A 19,873-nucleotide genomic window follows, 5' to 3' on the forward strand; every position below is an offset into this window, starting at 1 on the left:
TTTTATATTATAGTTAAATTTATAAACGTGCCAGTTCGTGTTTGGCGCATGCGCTGTTCATTTTTCCTGGTTTTGGGGCTTTTTTAGGTCCCGATTCAGTTGGAGATGTTCGGTTTCATGGTAGGAACCTAGCGGCAAGGCCGCTGGGTTCTGTTGTCAAGTTTCATGTTTCTGGGACGTTTAGTTTTGTTGTTTACTTCTAGGCCCAAATTTCATTACCCTTTTATATATATAGATAGGCAGTGTGGAAGAGGCCTGTGAGGTCTAACTCTGCCTGTCCCCTGGGCTGAGTGGGTTGCTAGGAGACCAAGTGGGCGGAGCGTAGCCTTCTAACTGGCAGCAATGGGATAAAAACAATTATTCCTCTCCCTCTAATTAGGACTTTATTTTTCTTTTCTTTTTGTTGTATGAACGTAGAGGCATGGATGAGGGGTTGTGCTGCCAAGTTTAGTGTTTCTGGGATGTGTAGTTTTGTTGTTTTGTCCTAGGCTGAAATTTTATTACCCTTTCATATAGATAGATAAATAGATAGATAGATAGATAGATAGATAGATAGATAGATAGATAATAATTATTATATCCCACTTTAATGTTTTGAAGAAGACACAAGAGTTATGGAAAATCACTAGAAATCGAATGTTTCCACTCTGTTAATGTTATGTTTCTTTTAAACTCCATTGGAGACACTGAGACTCAATTAGCAAGCTTTAACGGCTCTTCTAATTCATTACGACTTCATTATACAGTTTTATGGCTTGGTGTGCATTTTCCGGGCTGTTGTGCACCCATCCGCCTTTGTGAAAATGCAGGGAAATACATTATGATTAATGATAGATAATTATAATAATTGCGAAATGAGGGTGACGCATCCGCCAAGCGTTTCCCAACCTCCCAGCCTCACCTCGGGAATATTAAAATGAAGGCGGGAGAGATAGATACCTATGGAGCTGCCCTGTGGCAAATGCACCATTGCGAAATGGCGTGATCGCGCAATCGGAGGAGGGTCACGCCATCATCAGGCAGCCAAAAGCAGCTTTGGGAGGACAGGTTTTGCTAGGCCTCCCAAGAGACAAACCGATCCCTTTGGAGCCTGTCTACACTGCAGAATTAATCCAGTTTGACACCACTTTGAATGAATGAATACTTTCAATGTCTTGTCGGAAGCTTTCATGGCCGGAATCACTGGGTTGTTGTGAGTTTTTCAGGCTGTATGGCCATATATCCGAAGCATTCTCTCCTGACGTTTTGCCCACATCTATGGCAGGCATCCTCAGAGGTTGTGAGGTCTGTCGGAAACTAGGAAAGTGGGGTTTATATACCTGTGGAATAATGTCCAGGGTGGGAGAAAGAACACTTGTATGTCGCAGGCAAGTGTGAATGTTGCCATTGGCCGTTAGCATTGAATAGCCTTGCAGCTTCAAAACCTGGCTGCCTTCTGCCTGGGGGAATTATTTGTTGGGTTGTTTGCTGTCTGGAATTCCTCTGTTTTCTGAGTGTTGTTCTTTATTTACTGTCCTGGTTTTATTTAGGTATTATTTATTATCGGATATAAATTACAATTTTAATTTGTATCATAAGTAATGCATATTTTTATTATTATCATCATAAATGATTATCACTATATTAAAAACAACAATTATTACTTAAAACAACTTATTTGAATTATTATCATATTAATATATATAGGTAAAGGTAAAGGTTTTCCCCTGACGTTAAGTCCAGTCGTGACCGACTCTGGGGGTTGGTGTTCATCTCCATTTCTAAGCCGAAGAGCCGGCGTTGTCCGTAGACACCTCCAAGGTCATGTGGCCACTGGCATGACTGCATGGAGCGCCATTACCTTCCCGCCGGAGCGGTACCTATTGATCTACTCACATTTACATGTTTTCGAACTGCTAGGTTGGCAGTGGGCGCTCATTCCGCTCCCGGGATTTGAACCTGGGACCTTTTGGTCTGCGAGTTCAGCAGCTCAGCGCTTTAACACACTTCACCACCAGGGGCCCCATGTTGATATATATATTTATTATTACTTATTATTAAAACAAGTTATTGTTTTAAACAAACTATCATTCAAATTATTGTCATAATATTATTATTGAAATAAATTCTTTAAAAAAATAATTACGATTTAAAGCAAATTATCATTTTAGTTATTACCATATTATTTTGTATGACACAGCAAACAATACCATATTATTATTATTACGACAGAAGACCCACTTCTGGTTCCAATGAGATTAATGTCTCCAAAGGGATCAAAGCCCGGAAGGTTGAAGTCCACCCGCCTCCACTTTGCAGGTGATAAAAAACCATTCATTTTAATTGCCTTTTTCCACCCTTCTGCCTTTGATCTCCGAGATAAAAAACAGAGGAGAGAAGTCGGTCAATAACTCAATAACTGAATCACCTCTCAGCCCAAGGAAGTCAAGCTGCCTTTTGATCATTGCTGTTTGATAGCACTTGAAGTGCCCGCTCTTTCTTTAAATGCAAATTTTGCCTCTCGTTCTGTGAAAAACCTCCACAGTATAATAGTTATTTTACTATTATTATTATTATTGGTTAGTATTATTAGTTATTATACATCTATATACATCAAAAAGTGAAAATATGTATGTGTGTATGAGGCTGGGGAGCACTCTGAACTCCACCCATGATGCATCCAGAGCAAACTTTAAGGACTGAGGGATTTTCTTGGGGTTCACCTGGCATGAGGTTTTCCCTTGCCATTAAGTCCAGTTGTGACCGACTCTGGGGGTTGGTGTTCATCTCCATTTCTAAACCGAAGAGCCGGTGTTGTCCATAGACATCTCCAGGTCATGTGGCCATTGGCATGACTGCATGGAGCGCCTTTACCTTCCCGCTGGAGCGGTACCTATTCATCTACTCAACATTGGCATGTTTTGGAACTGCTAGGTTGGCAGAAGCTGGGGCTAACAGCGGGCGCTCATTCAGCTCCCGGGATTTGAACCTGGAACCTTTTGGTCCGCAAGTTCAGCAGCTCAGTACTTTAACACACTGTGCCACCAGGGGCCCATTTATATATCTATCTATCTATCTATCTATATATATATATATATAAGAGTGATGGCATCACGGCGACCCACAAAACAACAAAACTACAGGCCCCCCAACCTCGAAATTTGACAACACAACCCATCATCCACGCCTCTAGGTTGATACAACAAAAAGAAAAGAAAAACAAAGTCCTACTTAGAGAGAGAGGAATAATTGCTTTTATCCAATTGCTACCAGTTAGAAGGCTAAGCTCCTCCAACTTGGTCTCCTAGCAACCCAATAAAAATAATTAAAAACACTAAAAAATTAATACAATAAAATACTATAATAACAGAATATGACTAAAATAATACAAGAAAATAATAAAATATAATAAATAAAAAGATAACTTACAATAAAATTAATTTAAAAAATACAAATAACGTCAAATAAAAATTACCCAACAATTTTTAACCAATACCACCACCACTTTGCCACAGCAATGCATGGCCGGGCACAGCTAGTATATATATATATAGTTTTTATATATATATAATTATATATTATTATATTATGTTATAATGTCAGAGTTTTATATTATTTAGGTCATTTCTTATGTGAAAATGGATAAGTGTACATAATACATTAAAATATAATATAATATTATATATATATATATATATATATATATATATAACATCATATAATTATATGATGTATAACATATATACATATGTACATATATATAATATAATGTACAATAATATATAATATTATATTGTACAGTAGAGTCTCATTTATCCAACACTCGCTTATCCAACATTCTGGATTATCCAACCCATTTTTGTAGTCAAATGTTTTCAATACATCGTGATATTTTGGTGCTAAATTCGTAAATACAGTAATTACTACATAGCATTACTGCATATTGAACTATTTTTTTCTGCAAAATTTGTTATATAACATGATGTTTTGGTGCTTAATTTGTAAAATCATAACCTAATTTGATGTTTAATAGGCTTTTCCTTAATCTCTCCTTATTATCCAACATATTCGCTTATCCAACGTTCTGCCGGCCCGTTTATGTTGGATAAGTGAGACTCTACTGTATATGCATATAATATTAATAATATTCTTTAATATTTAATAAATTAATAATGTATATTATTGATATTGTACAATATATATTGATATTGTACAATATACTAATTTATTGCCAGTATTGTGCTATGCTAATAATATAATATTGTATATAAATTTAATTTGTAAGCCACTCTGAGTCCCCTTCGGGGTGAGAAGGGCGGGATATAAATGTATTAAATAAATAAATAATTATAATATATATGTAATGACTTGAAAGTTTGACTAAGTCTGTCACGATTGAACCGCAAGTGTAGCCTTTGCACGTTTGTTCTTTAGCTCTATATCTTTTTTTAAAAAAAAACTGTCAAAATGATCTCGGAAGTGTGTACTGCACACATGAGTGTTGTGTCCTCTACGTCTTAAAGGGGAGGTTCCATTGTAGGGCGGCCATCTTTCCCCACCGGAAGCAGCTGCCTACTTCCGTTTCCTGCGCCTTCGGTTGCTAGGCGACGAGAGCACTTCCCTTCTCTTCAAGGCCCACGCGTTTCGCTTCATGGAGGCCGACGAACTCTTTCGTAAACTGAGGGCCGGAGCCACGTTCGACCTGAAGCGCTTTCGGAGGGATGCGGAGCGGTTCCGGGTGAGGCCTAGTAGGCCTCGAGGCCTTTGTCCTTATTCTGGGTCTTTTGTGTGGTTTCTGTCAGCTTCCATCTCCTTTTCAGGCCTCTTCCCCCCCCCCCTCCTTTGTTTTAGATAAGCCTTTCTTTTTAAAATGCCTTTATTGTGTTCCCTTTTGCTCCTTTTCGTTCCCTTCTATCGCCTCGTGTTGCAAGGCAATCTAATAATGAAAGCAATATAATATAGTAATAGTACTATATTATAATAATACCATAATAGTAATAATGGATACAAGTCTATCACAATATTAATAATATATAATAATAATAATACAGTAAAGTCTCACTTATCCAAGATAAACGGGCCAGCAGAACCTTGGATAAGCGAAAAACTTAGGAGGGATTAAGAAAAAAGCCTATTAAACATAATATTACGTTATGATTTTACAAATTAAGCACCAATACACAGTTCAATACACAGTAATGTTATGTAGTAATTACTGTATTTATGAATTTAGCACCAAAACATTGCAACATTTACTACAAAAATGACTACTGAAAGGCAGACTGTCTTGGATAATACAGAACCTTGGATAAGTAAAGCTTGAATAAGTGAGACTCTACTGTAATAATAATAAATATAGTAATAGGGTTGCTGTAAGTTTTCCAGGCTGCCTGGCCTTGTTCCAGAATCATTCTCTCCTGACGTTTTGCCCACATCTATGGCGGTTGTATGGTCTGTTGGAAACTAGGCAAGTGGGGTTTATATATCAATGGAATAACCCCCAGAGTCAGTCACGACATCAGGGGAAACCTTTACCTTTATCTATCTATCCTTGTGGATAGGTTTTCAGTAAACTGTGTGATCCAATTCTCGATTCTTGACTAGGACATTCTTGACTAGAACATGTAGAAATAGCAGTTTTCCTTCCTTTTCCTTTTCCTTGATGAATTGGATGTTTGGGTGGATGCTGTTGAGGTGGTCCAGGAACTTGTTTAGTTCTTCTTCTCCATGGCTCCAAATGGTGAAGGTGTCATCCACAAATCTAAACCATATGCTTTTTCCAGGGCTTGTTTTTCAAAGTGTTCCATGTAGAAATTTGCTATGACCAGGCTGAGAGGGCTCCCCATAGTTACTTCATCATAGAATTCATTGCCTCACTGGTAGTAGCTTATGGTAATATAATATGTAATAATAACATGATATAATAATAATAATAATAATACAAAACTGTTTCGTTTTAGGTGATCAGGACTAAGGAGAGGAAACCCGCAGCCTCTGAGATTGAGGAGGGGCTCGATTTTTTTGCTGCCAAAAAGCCAAAGAAGGCTCAAGGCGATGACGATGGAAAAAGCCATGCATCTGAACCGTATTCTGAAGGTGAAGCCCTCAAATCCACAGACGGAAAGAAGGCAAAACCGAAGAGAAAAGCAGAAGGACAAAGCCCTGAAGGGAGGAAGAGGAAGAAAAAGGCCCCAGGTGACTTCAGCAAAGAGGTTCCCCTTCAAAAGAGAACACCCTATTCAGATTCCTGGGAATATTGCTCCTTAGACACACAGTTTGGCTAGCACCTCATACCGAGTTTCTCATCTGTTTTAGAGTTTTTGTGATATATTCACTGTTTAATTTTATTTTAATGTTGGTATGTTGTCTAGGTTTTAAATTATATATTGTCTTAGCTGCAATATATACAATAAATATACCATATACAATACAGTATAATATATTGCATAGAGTCTGCTTTTTTAGAGCAGGCTGTGTATAAATAACAATACTATGCTGAAGATATGTTGCTGTCACAATTTCCAGCTATCCCAGATTTGGGAAGAAAATGAACTATGGATAGAATAATAATAATATAATTTTATTTCATGTCTTCCTCTCCTTGCGGCAGATAATAAAAATGTTATGATAATAATTATGATAATAACATACATAAGAAATACTACTAATAATATGATCTTCAGCTAGCCTTGAGTCCCAGATTTGAAAAGAGAGTTATGAATAATTATAATAACAATATTTTAATTTCTTACCTGCCTCTTGTGGATAATAATAATATGCTACTGATACCTGATAATAATATTTTATTTATTAACACAGTTAAAATCATTATAAAATTATATTCAATACATATATTGAAATGTATTTCTATACGATACATATAATAAAATACGCAGAACAAAGATTAAAATCCAGTGACATGAGTTTGAAATGCATACAGTATTTAAGAATTGAATGGATAAAGTAATGCAATGCAGTAATGAGACCATAGTTTAAGAGGAGTCTGTCCAGGTTTTGCTCGATGTACTAATCCTGAAAATACTTCATTAACGGTGTGTTTATTTGCAAGGGATCCAGGGTTTGGGTGCTTGCTGTTAATGCCTTAAATGATGGTTGCGTTTCTCAGAAATGGCTCTCTCACCTGCTGCTGAAGACAATGGGATCCTGTGGACATCTTCCCTGGAGGCAAAGCTCGATGCTCCAAAAAAGAATGAGGAAAAGCAACTCTCGGCCGAGAAGCTGAGACAAGCCAGGCAGGAAAAGGTGGGCTCTCTTTTCTTCTGGGGGACTGTCGGAACGGTTGGAAAGCATCGTGCGGCTTCTGTTCTGAAACCACACATGTCTCTCTTCCAGATCAACCGTTTCAGGAACAAGCATAAGATCTATGTTCAAGGGACAGATCTCCCAGATCCCGTGGCCACCTTTGAGCAGCTGCGAGAGGAGTACAAGATCTCCCCGAGGATCATGCGGAATGTGGAGGCAGCTGGGTTCCAGGCCCCGACCCCAGTCCAGATGCAAGCCATCCCCGCCATGCTCCATGTAGGTCCCCTTCAGTCCTTTCCCTCTGATAATGACTCTTCCAGGAGTGAATTTCCCTTCTTAGGAGGAGATTTCTCTCACTTCCTGTTATCTCAGCCCCGTTCTTAACTAGTAGTCATTTGTAAGTCGGATGTCTGTAACTCAGGGACTGCCTGTATTTCACTCTGATGTGATTTATAAGCCTTTATATCACAGGCACTGAACTCTCAATCATCTGCCTTATTTCATACCATTGGGTTTAATTTGATGTAGTGTTTCCTTTGTTTATGGAGTGTTATGAAAGCTCTTCATAGTATTGTGATTTATCATTCTGTTTTAACCCCATTGTACCTAACCTATTATTATTATTGTTATTATTCGTATTTTATTATTATATATTAGTATATATATACACACAATCATATTAGGATTATTAGTATCATTTCATTGTGGTATATATTATTCATATATCATTATTATATATTAGTATATATTATATTCTTATATTAGTATTATATTATACTAGTATATTATTGTAATGATATAACGTTATAATCACATTGTAATTATTATATATTATATTATATTGTTATATTAGCATTATGTTATGTTATTATAGTTATATATTATTAGTATTTTATAATTCTATTATAATCATATATCGAACTATATATTACATGACATATCATAATGTTATATTATATGATTAGTGTAACATAAGATATGTAACACATATCTTGTTAGTATTATGTTGTAATCATATTTTTATTATATAATATAATTATATATTATTAGTAGTATATTATTATATATTATTAGCAGTATATATAGTATATCAGTATTATAGTATATATTTTTACTATTATTTTATATATTATATAGTAGCATAGCATTAGGGTAAGCTGTTTTCCCAATAGAGGGGTTAGCATATATTATATATTCATATTATGTTAGTATTATATTTTTATTATGACTAAATGACTATTGTATTAGTATTGTTATAATTATATATTTTTAATACATTTATAAATGTATATAATATTATAATAATTATTATATTTTATTGTTTTTTTCTTCCAGCGTCGTGAGCTTTTGGCTTGTGCTCCCACCGGCTCTGGGAAGACACTGGCCTTTAGCCTCCCAATATTGACGCACCTGAAACAACCCATGAATAAGGGCTTCCGGGCTCTCATTCTTGCTCCCACGAGAGAACTCGCTAGCCAGGTATTAGGACCATCGGAGGCTCAGAAACAGGCATTGAGAGGCCCAAAAATATTATTTCCCTCAGATGAGTCTTGACGGTGATGTCTCTCCTCTCCCTTTCAGACCAACAGAGAGCTGCTAAAGTTATCTGAAGGCACCGGCTTCCGGATCCACATGATCCACAAAGCTGCAGAGGCGGCGAAGAAATTCGGACCGAAATCCTCCCAGAAATTTGGTATATTTATGAAATTGAGATCCAGTTGAGCCGCTGATGGTCCTCCTTGGCTCTGTTATGTAATAATAATAGTAGTAATTATCCTCTGTGTCTGTTTCCTCCCTCAGATGTCCTGGTGACGACCCCAAACCGACTCATTTATCTGTTAAAGCAGGACCCTCCGGCCATAGATTTGAGCAGGTAAGAAGCCACCACCTCATAGGGCAGTCCTGTGAACAAGTGGAAATATAAATGTATAATAATAAATATAAATATATAAGTGGAAGTCATGTTTTGTTTTCCTCTACTTCTTCTTCTGTTATTATTGTTATTATAGAATTATTATCCACCACAAGGAGAGGGAGGTAAAAAAAATTATTTTTAAAAAGTATTATGATGTAATTGTTTTTATCCGTCACAAAGAGAGGCAAGTAAGAAATAAAATTATTATCCATTTTAAATGTATTTATTTATTATATTATATTTTAACTGTATTTAAACCTAAATCCACACAGTACTATGTAATTGTGGCTGTTTTCTTATATTATTTGTTTGATTTTTAATTGTGTGGTTGTGCGTCCCCATGGGGAGAAAAAAAGATGTGGTATAAATAAAGATAATCATAACGATGATAATAATTTTATATTCTTCTTATTTTATGGTCTCCCTCCCCGAGACACATTATTATTGCTATTGTTGTAATAAATTATTATAACATATAAATAAAATATACTATTACAGTAGAGTCTCACTTATCCAAGACTCGCTTATCCAAGGTTCTGGATTATCCAATGCATTTTTGTAGTCAATGTTTTCAATATACAGTATTGTGATATTTTGGTGATAAATGTGTAAATACAGTAATTACAACATAACATTACTGCGTATTGAACTACTTTTTCTGTCAAATTTGTTGTATAACATGATGTTTTGGTGCTTAATTTGTAAAATCATAACCTAATTTGATGTTTAATAGGCTTTTCCTTGATCAGTCCTTATAATCCAAGATATTCGCTCATCCAAGCTTCTGCCGGCCCGTTTAGCTTGGATAAGTGAGACTCTACTGTAATATTTAAATATTATAATAGCAAGAGACAAATCCCAAACACTTGGACCTAATATGCATGTGTGCTGTGTTGTTGTGTACAATAATGGTCCAAATTAAAGATAACAATAATAATGTATAATAAATATAAAATATAATAATCTAACATGTAGTAATGTTATCAAATATTGTTACCATATAATAATAATAGTAATAGTAATAATAATAATTTATTTTATTTTAAAATGAGATTACTGTATTCCTGATCGCCCTATATTTTATCCTGAGCCTTACGTTGAGCCTGTATAATTTTTGCCTCTATACATATTGCACTATGCTCAGACTCATTGTTCTGATATGCTGTTTTATCCTGTTTTATGCTGTTATATGGTTTTATTGTTTATATTGGTTTTATTGCATGACTGTTTATTATATGTGACATTGGGCTTGTTCCCCATTTGAGCCGCTCCGAGTCCCCATGGGGGAGATGGGAACAGGATATAAAAATAAAGTATTACAGTAGAGTCTCACTTATCCAACACTCGCTTATCCAACGTTCTGGATTATCCAACGTATTTTTGTAGTCAATGTTTTCAATACATCGTGATATTTTGGTGCTAATTTCGTAAATACAGTAATTACTATGTAGCATTACTGCATATTGAACTACTTTTTCTGTCAAATCTGTTGTATAACATGATGTTTTGGTGCTTAATTTGTAAAATCATAACCTAATTTGGTGTTTTAAAGGCTTCTCCTTAATCTCTCCTTATTATCCAACATATTCGCTTATCCAACGTTCTGCCGGCCCGTTTATGTTGGATAAGTGAGACTCTACTGTAATAATAATAATAATAATAATAGGCCAAAATGAGTCCCAGAAAGGTCTAGGAGAGTATCTGTATTTCTCTTTTTTGCCGAATTCTAAGGAAGCTGCTTCTGCCTTAAACCAGTAACAAATACAGTAGAGTCTCACTTATCCAAGCTAAACGGGCTGGCAGAAGCTTGGATAAGCGAATATCTTGGATAATTAAGGAAAAGCCTATGAAACATCAAATTAGGTTATGATTTTACAAATTAAGCGCCAAAACATCATGTTATACAACAAATTTGACAGAAAAAGTAGTTCAATACGCAGTAATGTTATGTTGTAATTACTGTATTTACGAATATAGCACCAAAATATCTTGATATATTGAAAAGATTGACTACAAAAATGGCTTGGATAATCCAGAAGCTTGGATAAGCGAGGCTTGGATAAGTGAGATTCTATTGTAGGGGCAAACCAAATTGAAACTTAAAACGAGCCAGAAATAAAGAGATGGGTAGAAATAAAGTTAATAATAAAAATAATGTGGGATTAACACTTTCAGAACTGAGGTTCAGAAAGGAATCATGTGGCCAAAAGACTATCGGGGACAGCAAATACGAAGGACACCAGCAAAGACATAATAAACAACAATAATAACAACAACAATACTGTGTTCCTTTCTAGGGTTGAATGGCTGGTGGTAGACGAGTCGGACAAGTTGTTTGAAGAGGGCAAGACGGGGTTCCGGGACCAACTGGCCACCCTTTTCTCGGCCTGCAGCTCCCCTTTGGCCAAAAGGGCCCTGTTCAGCGCCACCTTTGCACATGACGTGGAGCAGTGGTGCCGCCTCAACCTGGACAGTGTTGTCTCCGTCTCCATTGGCGCAAGGTGAGTTCTCTCCTGGTGGAGTCAAACCGGTTGTTCTGTCTGTTCTTCAGCTCACTCCAAGGGTGTTCATCCTTCCCTTTGCCATCCAAAGCTTGCATATATATATATATATATATATATATATATATATATATATATATATATATACACATACATACATACATACATACATACACACACACATCTGTAATTAGTATTAGCCTGTTGTGTCTCCCAGACTAACCTTTATTAATTTATATTATTATTAGTATTAGTAGTAGTTTATATTATGGTTTTATATTATTAATATTTCATATTATTATTAGTTTATATTATTCATGTTGTTATATTATTTGATATTAATTTTGTTAGTTATTCCATATTATTACTTTATATTATTACTACTATTTCATATTATTATTATTATTATTATTTTACCCTCCCAGAAAGGCCAGGTTGCATTCAGCCTTATTGCCAAAGGTTTCAGCCAGGATTTGAACCTCTCTTATTCTATTATAATTTGTTTTTTTATATACAGTAGAGTCTTACTTATCCAACATAAACGGGCCGGCAGAAGCTTGGATAAGCGAATATGTTGGATAATAAGGAGGGATTAAGGAAAAGCCTATTACACATCATATTAGGTTATGACTTTACAAATTAAGCACCAGAACATCATGCTTAACAACAAATTTGACAGAAAAAGTAGTTCAATACGCAGTAATGCTGTGTAGTAATTACTGTATTTACGAATTTAGCACCAAAATATCACGATGTATTGAAAACATTGACTACAAAAATGCATTGGCTAATCCAGAAAGTTGGATAAGCGAGTGTTGGATAAGTGAGACTCTACTGCATTTTTATTTTATAATATTGTTATATTTTGTTTTTATTACAGTATTTTAAGTTATTATTCTTTTATATTATTTTATTCTCCCAACAACCCAGATCTCTCTTATTTTGTGTTGTTGTTGTTATTGTTGTTATTTTCCCCTCCCAATAACCCTGCAAAGTTATTTATTATTCTTATTCTTACTGATTTCAGAAATGCTGCGGCTGAGACAGTGGACCAAGAGCTCTTGTTTGTCGGATCAGAGACAGGGAAGCTCTTAGCCATGAGAGACTTTGTGAAAAAGGTAAGGGTTTTCTAGTGGCTTTTTGGGGGATTACTGTATATACTCGAGTATAAACCAACCCAAATATAAGCCGAGGCACCTAATTTTACCGCAAAAAACTGGGAAAACATTGACTCAAGTATAAGCTGAGAGTGGTAAATTTCAGAAATAAAAATAGATGCCAATATAATTACATTAATTGAGGCATCATTAAGTTAAATGTTTTTGAATATTTACTTAAAACTAATTTAAGACAAGACTGTTCAACTCTGATTAAATCATTATTCTCATCTTCAGTGTAAATGGGCTTATGTAGTCTTTTAATAATAATAGAGTAAAATAATCAATGTAATAATAATAATAAACACAGTAAAATAACTAATGTAATAATAAATTGAGTAAAATAAATAATATAATAATACAGTAGAGTCTCACTTATCCAAGACTCACTTGTCCAAGGTTCTGGATTATCCAACGCATTTTTGTAGTCAATGTTTTCAATATATCATGATATTTTGGTGCTGAATTCGTAAATATAGTAATTACAACATAGCATTACTGTGTATTGAACTACTTTTTCTGTCGAATTTGTTGTCTACATGATGTTTGGGTGCTTAATTTGTAAAATCATAACCTAATTAGATGTTTAATAGGCTTTTCCTTAATCCCTCCTTATTATCCAAGATATTTGCTTATCCAAGGTTCTGCCGGCCCGTTTAGCTTGTATAAGTGAGACTCTACTGTAATAATATCAGAGTGAAATAATAAATATATTAATTATAATAAAGAATAGAGTAAAATAAATGTAATGGTAACAACAATAATACGTAGCGTAAAATAATAAGTGTGACAATAATAAATAGAATAAAATAATAAATGTAATTATACCAATAATAATAGAGAAAAATAATAAATGTTCCATATATACGCAAGTATAAGCTGACCCGAATATAAGCCAACCAGGACCCTCACCCAAGTATGAGCCGAGCGGGGCTTTTTCAGTCCTAAAAAAGGGCTGAAAAACCCGGCTTATACTCGAGTATGTATGGTATGTCTCATGGGCTTTGATATTTAAAGAAGTGGATGAGAAACGAAGGGGCTGGACAGGTGCTTGAGATACCTTTTGACACTAAAATATATTTGGGTTTCATTCTGTTCCCAGCTCAAGCCTTCTTGCCTTGTTTATATATACTAGCTGTGCCCAGCCACGCGTTGCTGTAGCGAAGTATGGTGGTATGGGAAATAAAGTATTGGTGGTAGTTAAGGTAAAGGGTAAAAGTTTTACCTTACATTAAGTCCATTATAAATGGGTTATATAGCTGTGTGGAAGGGCCTTGAGTCTACACTGCCATATAATCCAGTTAAAATCAGATAATCTGTATTTTATAGGCAATGTGGAAGAGGCCTAAGTGAGGCCTAACTCTGCCTGGCCCCTGGGCAGAGTGGGTTGCTAAGAGACCAAGTGGGCAGAGCTTAACCTTCTAACTGGCAGCAATTGGATAAAAACAATGATTCCTCTCCCTCTAATTAGGACTTTTATTTTTCTTTTCTTTTTGTTGTATGAACGTAGAGGCATGGATGAGGGATTGTGCTGCCAAGTTTAGTGTTTCTGGGATGTGTAATTTTGTTGTTTTGTCCTAGGCCGAAATTTCATTACCCTTTTATATATATAGATGCCAAAAAGCCCATTACTAGAATCCCCATCATCAGCCCAGTGTTAATGCTGCTAAAAAGAATCCCAACTGGAAAGAGGACGGGGAGCACAAATCGACTGTATAAGTAGGGGTTTTCTCTTGTTGCAGGGCTTTGCACCTCCTGTCCTGGTGTTCGTACAGTCCATCGAACGGGCCAAAGAGCTCTTCCGAGAGCTCATTTACGAAGGCATCAACGCGGACGTCATCCACGCAGACAGGACCCAGCAGCAGGTAGCGTAGGCCCTTTGCAGCGCTGTTTATGAATCAAAGCCTTGGATTGTTTTCATTAATGGTCCCATCAGAAAATGCATCAGGATGTGGGTGAACTACGACTCCCATCATCCTCTGTCATTGCTCCCCAAACTGCACCAGTAGTTAACATTAGTCAAGATGGGTTTGTGTTCCAAATTTAGTGGGAGCCGTCTTGGAAAAGACATCAGGCGAAGACATACATATATATTTTGACTTTTCTTTATGTATTTATATAATAAGAATAAATTTAAATAATACAGTAATATAAGTAATATAATAATATATAATGTAGTTATATATTTACCTGTAATATACATATGTAATAAATACAATAAGGAGCCCCGGTGGCGAAGTGGGTTAAAGCACTGAGCTGCTGAAGTTACAGACCGAAAGGTCCCAGGTTCAAATCCCAGGAGCGGCGTGAGCGGTCGCTGTTAGCTCCAGCTCCTGCCAACCTAGCAGTTTGAAAACATGCCAATGTGAGTAGATCAATAGGTACCGCTCTGGCGGGAAGGTAACAGCGCTCCATGCAGTCATGCCAGTGGCCACATGACCTTGGAGGTGTCTATGGACAATGCCGGCTCTTCTATGTGTGGAGGAGAGCAAACCACAGACCACTTACTACAATGCAGTCTGTACTTTATTGTAACTGCTAAAATAAAGTACAGACTGCATTGTAGTAAGTGGTCTGTTGTTTGCTCTCCTCCACACATAGAATAAATCTAGTGTCCCTACTTTGTGGATTTTCACTTATCACAGGTGGCCCTGGAACATGTGAGGGAACACTCTGTGTGTGTGTGTGTGTGTGTGTGTGTGTGTGTGTGTATACACACACACACATTTAGATAGATAGATAGTAATTATTGTATGGGGGGAAAGCTTGCAGCTAAAACCAGATACCTGTGCAACCCAAGCCATTGGAAATACTTGATAACCGACATGAAAGTAAAAAAAGTTCATAATAGGAATTGTAATACTAACTTTAAAAAAATTATTTTCACATGAGGTTTTTAGTGGTGATAAAAAGCCATCAGACCCTTTTGTTGTTTCCCTCCCCTTCCTTCCTTCCTTTCCGTTTGTCGCAACCGCAAACTCCTCTTGTGATGACATAAGAATCTTTTTGCGTTTAGATCATGTTTTATTACGTTTGCTATTTTGTTGTTACAGTAGGGTCTCACTTATCCAAGCCTTGCTTATCCAAGTTTCTGGATTATCCAAGCCATTTTTGTAGTCAATGTTTACAACATATCGTGATATTTTGGTGCTAAATTTGTAAATACAGTAATTACAACATAACAATACTGTGTATTGAACTGCTTTTTCTGTCAAATTTGTTGTAAAACATGTTTTGGTGCTTAATTTGTCAAATCATAACCTAATTTGATGTTTGATATTTAATCCCTCCTTGTTATCCAAGATATTCGCTTATCCAAGCTTCTGCCGGCCCGTTTAGCTTGGATAAGTGAGACTCTACTGTATATGTTAATGTTTAATTTTATAATTGTGCTTTTTTTCTCTCCATTTGCTGTGTTTTATATTGTTATTGTTTTTATTTGGGCTTGACCCCATGTAAGTCCCTGAGTCCCTTCAGGGAGATGGAGGTGGGGTATAAGAATGAAGTTGTTATTATTTTATTGTATGACACAGCAAACAAGATAGATTTGCTGGATTTCATATCACAAAATCACAAGTTGAACACTTCCCAAGTGTCTAGGACTGTGTGATGTATTTTTGGATGATATTATTACTGTATTATTATTATTATTATTATTATTATTATTATTATTATTATTATTATTATTATTATTATTATTATTGTATGACACAGCAAACAAGATAGATTTGCTGGATTTCATATCCCAAAATCACAAGTTGAACACTTTCCAAGTGTCTAGGGCTGTGTGATGTATTTTCGGATGATATTATTACTGTATTATTATTATTATTATTATTATTATTATTATTATTATTATTATTATTATTGTATGACACAGCAAACAAGATAGATTTGCTGGATTTCATATCCCAAAATCACAAGTTGAACACTTCCCAAGTGTCTAGGACTGTGTGATGTATTTTTGGATGATATTATTACTGTATTATTATTATTATTATTATTATTATTATTATTATTATTATTATTGTATGACACAGCAAACAAGATAGATTTGCTGGATTTCATATCCCAAAATCACAAGTTGAACACTTTCCAAGTGTCTAGGGCTGTGTGATGTATTTTCGGATGATGCGTGCAGATCCCAGTAGGGTGGCCTTTATTATTATTTGTTGTTATTATTACTGTATTATTATTATTATTATTATTATTTTATTATGACACAGCAAACAAGATAGATATGCTGGATTTCATATCCCAAAATCACAAGTTGAACACTTTCCAAGTGTCTAGGGCTGTGTGATGTATTTTCGGATGATGCGCGCAGATCCCAGTAGGGTGGCCTTTATTATTTATTATTTGTTATTATTATTACTGTATTATTATTATTATTATTATTATTTTATTATGACACAGCAAACAAGATAGATATGCTGGATTTCATATCACAAAATCACAAGTTGAACACTTCCCAAATGTCTAGGACTGTGTGATGTATTTTCGAATGATGCGCGCAGATCCCAGCAGGGTGGCCTTTTGCAGTTGGCAGATCGTTATTATTATTATTATTGTTTTTGTTGTTGTAGTAGTAGTAGCACTTTGGTGATGAAGGGGGCTGGCTCTCTTTCTCTTCCTAGAGGGACAGCGTGGTCCACGGTTTCCGAGCCGGGAAGATCTGGGTCCTCATCTGCACCGCTTTGCTGGCCAGAGGGATGGACTTCAAAGGGGTCAACGTGGTCATCAACTACGACTTCCCGAGCAGCGCAGTGGAGTACATCCATCGGATCGGTGCGTTGTGGCTTTGCCCATCTTTCCACCCCTTAACCTGCTCCTACTCGCCTCTTAAAGGGAGAGTGTTGATGCCCTGTGTGTCTGCCATCCGTGTCTTAGGTCGAACGGGGAGAGCGGGACACGCCGGGAAAGCCATCACGTTCTTCACGGAAGACGACAAGCCCTTACTGCGCAGGTACATTTCTTCCCAGTGTCCTCTGAGGCAGAGAGCTCTTCCTAATGTCCAGTTGGGATCTCTTTTCCAGCCAGTTGATCTTCTAAATCCCTCGCTTTCCTCCCTTTGCAGCATCGCCAGCGTCATTCAGAGGGCTGGCTGCCCTGTGCCGGACTATATCCAGCATTTCCGCAAGTTGCAAAGGTGAGCCGCTGGTTTATTAAAGCTACAGAACAGGAAAGGGAGAAGAAGTGGGAGGGCAGAGAGATAAGTGAAGGACAGTATAGATATGTATGTATGTCGTTATATCAATTGTATAATACAGGGGTCCTCAAACTTTTAAAGCAGAGGGCCGATCCACAATCTTTCAGACTGTGGAGGGGCCGAATTATCATTTGAAAAAAAAAAACCCAAACAAATTCCTATGCACACTGCACATATCTTATTTGTACTGCAAAACAACAACAACAATGAAAGAACAATACAATATTTAAAAATGAAAACAATTGTAAACAACATAAACCTATCAGGATTTCAATGGGAAGTGTGGGCCTCCTTCTGGCCAATGAGATAGTCAAGTTAATTAGGATTGTTGTTGTTGTGTGACTTCAAGTCATTTCAGACTTTGGGCGAGCCTAAGTCTAAAATTATTTATTTATTCATTTACTACATTATTTATTACATTTATATCCTGCCCTTCTCACCTTCTCACTCCAGAGCAGCTGTATGTACTTACAATATATTATATTATTAGCATAGCACAATATTAGCATTATATATTACTTATATTGAACTATACCACTATACTGTAATATTATATGTAATATATAACATATAATTAATATTATTATATGGTATTACTATTAGTATTATATTGTATAACATTATAATATTATCAATATTATATGTATATACAATATATTATATTATTTAAAATGATAAAAAAATATTATATTATAAAACTGAGGGCAGGGGCCAGGTAAATGACCTTGGAGGGCCGCATCCGACCCCCGGGCCTTAGTTTGGGGACCCCCTGGTATAATACTTCTGTTGCTGAAACAAAAATGAATAACTATACGCATTAAAAATAAATAAATGCTTTTATGTCACAGTTCTCGTCTCTCACACTTTCATGTTGTTTCGTCAGCAAGCAAAAGAAGAGGCTGATTAAGAAACCGCTGGAAAGGGAACATATTCTCACTTCCCCAGAGGCCTTGCGGAGGAAAGCCAAGAGAAAACAGTAAGAGAAATAAGCACAATTAGACCCAAATGGGGATGCAACTTATGCCATGCAATGTGGTATTATTTATGAAGATTTGGGTTTTTTTGAGGGAGAGGGAGGCTGGTCTTTTGACACATTCAAGGCTCCCCTTGTGCCTCTTTCTCCTTCCCTTTCTGTCAAAATAGGACAACTCTGTTAACTTTTTCTAACCTGGAACACGTTTCCCTTTTGTTTTTGAAAAGGCTAGCCACCCAGAAAGGCTTAAAGAAGACTCCAAAGAAGGCCAAAAACAATACATCTCAGGCCGGGACTCTTCCCCCCAAAATCAGCCTGTCAGAATAAAGAAAGATTCTTGTTTTATTTGTGAATCCAGCTGGTTGTGTTGATTTTTGCTGAGTGAGTGCATATGGCTAGGAAACACTGAAAACACAGCTTGCCCTCCTTTTGTAGGCTCATTATAATGTAATACAATATAATAATAATAGTAATAATAATACACTATTATAATGGTATATTTATATTACATGTAATATTACTAATGATATTACAATATAGTGTTATAGTACAATATACTAATATATAATGCTTATATTGTGTTATATGAATAATACAGTAGAGTCTCACTTATCCAAGCTAAACGGGCCGGCAGAAGCTTGGATAAGCGGATATCTTGGATAATAAGGAGGGATTAAGGAAAAGCCTATTAAACATCAAATTAGGTTATTATTTTACAAATTAAGCACCAAAACATTCATGTTATGCAACAAATTTGACAGAAAAAGTAGTTCAATACGCAGTAATATTATGTTGTAATTACTGTATTTATGAATTTAGCACCAAAATGTCATGATATATTGAAAACATTGACTACAAAACGGCTTGGATTATCCA

General features: G+C 35.9%; 1 protein-coding gene across 1 annotated transcript in view; it reads left to right on the forward strand.

The window, feature by feature from the left end:
* ddx52 (DExD-box helicase 52) overlaps positions 1-19,350 on the forward strand; it is a 20,619-nt gene extending 1,269 nt beyond the window's left edge. Inside the window, exons 2-16 of the mRNA XM_062960663.1 lie at positions 4,503-4,717; positions 5,940-6,174; positions 7,106-7,242; positions 7,333-7,518; positions 8,578-8,721; positions 8,824-8,935; positions 9,043-9,115; positions 11,455-11,658; positions 12,686-12,776; positions 14,558-14,680; positions 17,453-17,603; positions 17,706-17,781; positions 17,893-17,964; positions 18,908-19,000; positions 19,225-19,350. Coding sequence (XP_062816733.1) covers positions 4,631-4,717; positions 5,940-6,174; positions 7,106-7,242; positions 7,333-7,518; positions 8,578-8,721; positions 8,824-8,935; positions 9,043-9,115; positions 11,455-11,658; positions 12,686-12,776; positions 14,558-14,680; positions 17,453-17,603; positions 17,706-17,781; positions 17,893-17,964; positions 18,908-19,000; positions 19,225-19,324 — 1,884 coding nt within the window. The 5' untranslated portion in view covers positions 4,503-4,630 and the 3' untranslated portion in view covers positions 19,325-19,350. The remainder of the gene's footprint in view (positions 1-4,502; positions 4,718-5,939; positions 6,175-7,105; positions 7,243-7,332; positions 7,519-8,577; positions 8,722-8,823; positions 8,936-9,042; positions 9,116-11,454; positions 11,659-12,685; positions 12,777-14,557; positions 14,681-17,452; positions 17,604-17,705; positions 17,782-17,892; positions 17,965-18,907; positions 19,001-19,224) is intronic.
* Positions 19,351-19,873: the final 523 nt, after the last annotated feature.

Source organism: Anolis carolinensis, unplaced genomic scaffold, assembly GCF_035594765.1.
Source record: "Anolis carolinensis isolate JA03-04 unplaced genomic scaffold, rAnoCar3.1.pri scaffold_7, whole genome shotgun sequence".
Classification (NCBI taxonomy): domain Eukaryota; kingdom Metazoa; phylum Chordata; class Lepidosauria; order Squamata; family Dactyloidae; genus Anolis; species Anolis carolinensis.